Here is a 5,383-nt window from a genome sequence, read left to right as displayed (position 1 = left end):
CATGACTGAGCGACTTCACTTTCACTTTTCACTTTCATGCACTGGAGAAGGAAATGGCAATCCACTCCATATTCTTGCCTGGAGAATCCCAGGAATGGGAGCCTGGTGGGCTGCCGTCTATGGGGTCGCCCAGAGTCAGACACGACTGAAGTGACTTAGCAGCATAAAAAACTCATATATGTTTGAAGTATAATCACATTCTGAAAACATTTAAAAACGTCTTTCCTTTGATAGTCGTTATTACTTATTCATTGTACAGAAAAAATTAAGAAAACTAAGACATTTCAGAAGTTTTATCCATAGTGATAGGTCATGAAAGAATCTCCTCCTTTCTGGTATATGAAGAATAATATTGTGCAGCTTATAGGGCTATTTTTTTAAATTAAAATTTTTTTAAATTAATTTAGTCTGTTTGGTTGTGCTGGGTCTTCATTGCTACGTGCAGCCTTTTTCTATTTGTGGTGAGTGGGGAAACACATCTGGTGCTTAATAAGAAGAGTTCATGTTAATAAGAGTACTTGTTATCTCTTATTCTTTAGATCTGAGAAAACACTACAGAGAGTTGTTGCTACTATCAAGACTATTTTTAACAATAATAATACTATGAACTGCCTTCCCTTCCTGATGACTCTCCGCTATCAATCTTTCTCACCCACTATAAACTTACCTCCCATTCCTGACTCTCTCAGGCTTCAAGGATGGCTGGTAGAGAGTCACGTACTGATGATGAAGGGCCAGCCTCTGTTGGAATTTCACAGACCCAGGGCATGTACCCAAGAGGGAAGATTTGCTCCTGCTGGCATGTGGGTTTCATTCCACCTGTCCTTTGCAGGACCACCTTCATGTTGTTAGGGTCAGAGGTCACAGGGCTAACCTTGCTCACCCATAGAAATTGAGGACGAATACATGGGAATTTCTCTGTCTTTTTCAGAAGTTGTTGCTGATTCTGTTCCTTTGGAACTATAACAAGAGCAAAAAATAAACAACAGTAGCAACTCTGTTTTAAGGTCAAGTGCTTGAGGTAAGGCTAAATGTTTGCACAGGCATGGCGAGATGGTTCTGAGGGTATCCACGGAGATCAAAGACTAGACCTGCTGAGTCAGACTCTGATCCAGACTTCTAGTATCTCTCCAGAACTTGGCCTAAGATCTGATTTAGTTTCCTTGTTTGTTTCTCACTCAGAACTGCCATTAGAACTTTAAACACAGTGAATGCTTGAGAAATGTTCAGGGATTAACTCCATGGAGTACAAAACATTTTCATAGGCTTGTGTAAACCTCAAGGCAAACCTGTATGAGGAATATTACTTGATCTTGTTTCACTGAAGAATGAGGAAACCCATGTAAAGAGTATATATCCAGGTGAGATCATTTAAACCCAAAGCTGCTGACCCCAAGGTGTCCCTTCTCAGGATTCCCAAGACTCCCTGGGTGCCTCTCTTATCACATTTCCATTCAATGTTCTAAATGCTCAGTATCATGTTGACAAGCTTGTCTTTCATATCTATCATTCCTGTTTTTAGAGCGAGTGTAGAGCATGTTCATAGGGATTAAGCCTCACTTTTCAAAGAAGCAATAAGTTCATGAAGAAGGAATGAGTACATGCAGGAGTGATGAGTGAGTTTTAAATTCTGTTTGTAAGTGTCAGATAGAATCAGAGCTAATGTAGGAAAGAAGGAAGCACAAAAATAAAGCTGGGGCTCGGGGCATCTCACAGAGCTCAAGGGGAGGGGGAGCCAGGGTGTGGAAGGGCAGAACCAGGGACTGGAGGGCTTCTAAGGCTGCGTCTCCCATTCCTTCTCTCTGTACATCCACACAGTCATCTCTCTGCAAGTGTCTATGGAGGCTCTACCTTGAACCAGACAGTTTTCTAGGGGTTGGTGCCACAGTCATGAATCAACAGACACAGTCCCTGTCCTTGCACAGCTGGGTCTGGGAGGTGGAGGAGGGAATGTCTACCCTTCTGGGGTTGGCACGTTTCCCCATTCTGCCACTCTTAAGCCTGAGGGGCCCTGCTGAATCCTGTTCCAAGACTCTGACTCTAATATCATGGCCAAGTGATCCATCTGTTACAATCAGCTGTGGCTGGGGTGATAGGCCTTCCAAAGACCCACCTTTTGTGAGGGAAGAGATCTAGAAGCAAATGAGCTGGGCAGACATCCCATAATGTTTCCACCACAGTGGATGCCAAGTACATGAAAGAGTAGGTGGGTAGATGAGCTGAGTTATTCATTTATTTGATACCTATATGTTGAGGACTTACTTTGGATCAATTGCCATCCTAGGAGCAAGATATTCAGCAGCGAGCAACAGAATCCTTGCCTTCATGGAGCTCCTATTCTAGTAGGGGCTGACAATCCTGCCCTAACCTGAGACATGTCCTGCTTGAGTGCATTCTGGGGCTGCTCTGTGCTCCAAAGTCATGACCATCACTTGGTCTGCCTTGTTCTACTGATCCAGTGCCGGCACTGACCTTTAGGAGCCTCTTAACACTCCAGCTATGTTACCTAGTTTTCTTGGATCTCCTCTGGTGAGTCCAGAGCACCTGGTTGTCTTTTCTGATTGCTTGGGGTCCAAGAAAGCCAGATGCCAGCAAATCCTTCTTCCTGGGCATGTCCTTTGTTCAACCCAATTAAGTTGGCATTCTAATTTCTAACTGTGCCAATAACACAGGTATTGAAAACAATCTCTATTATAAGAGCTAGAAATATTTGGTTGCAATTGCTATATTAAACGAGCAGAAATTGAGAGATGATTAAGTACCATGTGCTTGTGTTAGTAGCTCAGTCATGTCCTACTCTTTGCCACTTCATAGACTGCAGCCTGCTGAGCTCCTCTGTCCCTAGAATTCTCCTAAGTATTGCAATTCTCCAATATACTCCAAAGTATAGTGGAGTGGTAGCTGTACCACTCTCCAGGGGATCCTCCCGTTTCAGGGATCAGACCCAGGTCTCCTGCATTGAAGGCAGATTCGTTATAATGTGAGCCATTATGGAAGTTGCTGCTGCTGCTGCTAATTCGCTTCAGTAGTGTCTGATTCTGTGCGACCCCATAGATGGCTGCCCACCAGGCTCCACCACCTCTGGAATTCTCCAGGCAAGAACACTGGAGTGGGTTGCCATTTCCTTCTCCAATGCATGAAAGTGAAAAGTGAAAGTGAAGTCGCTCAGTCGTGTCCGACTCTTAGTGACCCCATGGACTGCAGCCTACCAGGCTCCTCCGTCCATGGGATTTTGTGTTACACACCATTATTGCTCCATTTTCTGGAAGAGTATGTTTTTAAAGTTAACAAAGTGGGAAAACACAGCAAAGTTGCTAACTTTGCAGTGAAGAAATATCTGTGTCCTTGACAGGTTATATTTTCATAGTTTTATGCAGTGTAAGTTAGCTTTGCAATGGGAAACTTCAGTTTTATCCTTACTCATGCATGATGTATGTTTCAGAACTTAACAGCTGAAATTTCAAAGAACTTCTTACATTACCTGTTTAACATACTGATGTGCAACTGGAACATATTACAAGGATATTACTCATTATTTGCCACTGTGGGCTAAGTTTACTATACTGGTCTTAGATATAAAACGTCACATTTGAATTTACTAAGTTAAAGTCAGAACTCATAAGGGGAGGGAAAGGCCTTAAATGTAAAAGACAAACGGCAGTTCGATTAAGCAGTAACTTTCAGTTTACTAGATGAAACAGACTTGCAATGTAGTCTGCACGAATGCAAAATAAGCCATCTACAGCAAGTGATAAGGAAACTGGGCAAAAAGGAAAAAAGCATACATTGGAAAAGAAGATTCGCTCGAGATAAAAAAAATCAAACTATTATTATAAAGGAATTTACCAAGAACTGCTATATTTCCCCCATTCCATTTGCTGGAAGTCAACAAGAGCATCTAGCACTTTGTGTTCATGTCAAAAAGTCAGATCAGAGCATCCTAACGCAAAGCAAAAAAAAAAAAAAAAAAAAAGGAAAAAAAAGAAAAAATCCCTAACCCCCTCCCCCAAACCGCGGAGTTCAAATTCAAAAGAAGAGAAAGTGGCAACTGAAAGAGATGATGATGGCGATAATCCTATGAATGTGTTTTTGATTTCTCTCCTTTCCGGGGATGGGTAGAGAATGCTCATTAGGATTTGTAGTTAGAGGTTAACCATGTGAGCCCTTCCTAGAGTCCGTCCCCCAAGGTGGCACAGGAGGGCTGCACATACCAGTTCCTGTCCCCAATCCGGGTCAGGCCCAGTTTCTCCTGGATCTCGTGGGGTTTCTTGTTGGCAAAGATGAGGATTATGGCGTCCCTCATCTCCCGGTCATTGATAATGCAGTGCAGCTCCTGGCGGGCCTCGTGGATGCGGTCGCGGTCGGCGCAGTCCACTACGAAGATCAGACCCTGGGTCCCGGTGTAGTAATGCCGCCAGAGCGGCCGGATCTTGTCCAGGCCGCCCACATCCCATACATTGAACTTGACATTTTTGTAAGTCACTGTCTCCACGTTGAAACCCACAGTGGGGATGGTGGTCACCAACTGGCTGAGCTTCAACTTGTACAGGATGATTGTCTTGCCAGCCGCATCCAGGCCCAGCTTGAGGATCCGCATTTCCTTCTTCCCGAAGATCTTAAGATAGCACCTTCTGCTGGGGCTGCTTGCCCGGGTCCAGCCCTGGTAATTCAAAGGGGAGACGGAATCAGCGTCCTAGGAAAAAACTTACCTAATTACAGATATAAAGAGAGATTAGAAAAGAATAGTGCAGTAGGTAAATCAGTGGAGAAAAAGAGGCTGAATAACTTGGTTTATGTGGAATAGCATCCACGCTCCAGATGGGAATTCAGCCAGAAGGGGAAAGAAAGAACGACACAGGGGAATCAGTCTTTCCAGAAAATGATCCCATGTCTTTATTTTTCAGGTTTGCTTATATACTTTTTGTTATACATAGGGATGAATACAGAGTCATGCAGGGTCAGCAGACCTGACCCTTGTCAAAATTAGGTCCTTCATATAAATGTATACAAAGGTCTTATGGGATTTACATCATCTTCTGGCCATGAGGCCTGCTGACATTTTATGGCCCTTTCTGATAACGGTCAGTCAACCAGAAAACTTATTTTTATCCAGGGGTGACTTTTTCTTAAACTAGGCGCCACCCTCCAAATAAAGTTGCATCCCTATAGGGTGAGGGTGTAGTGGGTTACAATCAAGAAGGGAATTTAGTTAGCCTAAGGTTTAACATGATTAATCTTAAAGGTTAATACTTATTTCTCCTATATGCTAGTTATATTCATTATAAGGGCAGGGAATAGGGAGATTTAGCAGTAAATATTGGCTCAACAAATGAAAAACCCTTCACCAATATAATTTCTAATCAACCCACTAATACTATACTAA

The 5,383-nt window shown here is 43.1% G+C and overlaps 1 protein-coding gene across 1 annotated transcript; it reads right to left on the bottom strand.

The window, feature by feature from the left end:
• Positions 1 to 4,168: 4,168 nt before the first annotated feature.
• On the bottom strand, positions 4,169 to 4,597 carry LOC138073182 (ADP-ribosylation factor 6-like). Its single transcript, XM_068964736.1, has one exon. The coding sequence runs from the start codon at positions 4,595 to 4,597 to the stop codon at positions 4,169 to 4,171; it is 429 nt and encodes a 142-aa protein (XP_068820837.1).
• Positions 4,598 to 5,383: the final 786 nt, after the last annotated feature.

Source organism: Capricornis sumatraensis, chromosome 2 (assembly GCF_032405125.1).
Source record: "Capricornis sumatraensis isolate serow.1 chromosome 2, serow.2, whole genome shotgun sequence".
Classification (NCBI taxonomy): Eukaryota; Metazoa; Chordata; class Mammalia; order Artiodactyla; family Bovidae; genus Capricornis; species Capricornis sumatraensis.
Note: the sequence above shows the minus strand (reverse complement) of the source record. Positions and strands in the feature narration are given on the sequence as shown.

Excerpts from the sequence above, each read along its gene's own strand:
- LOC138073182 (XM_068964736.1), bottom strand. The coding sequence starts at position 4,597 with ATGCGGATCCTCAAGCTGGGCCTGGATGCGGCTGGCAAGACAATCATC.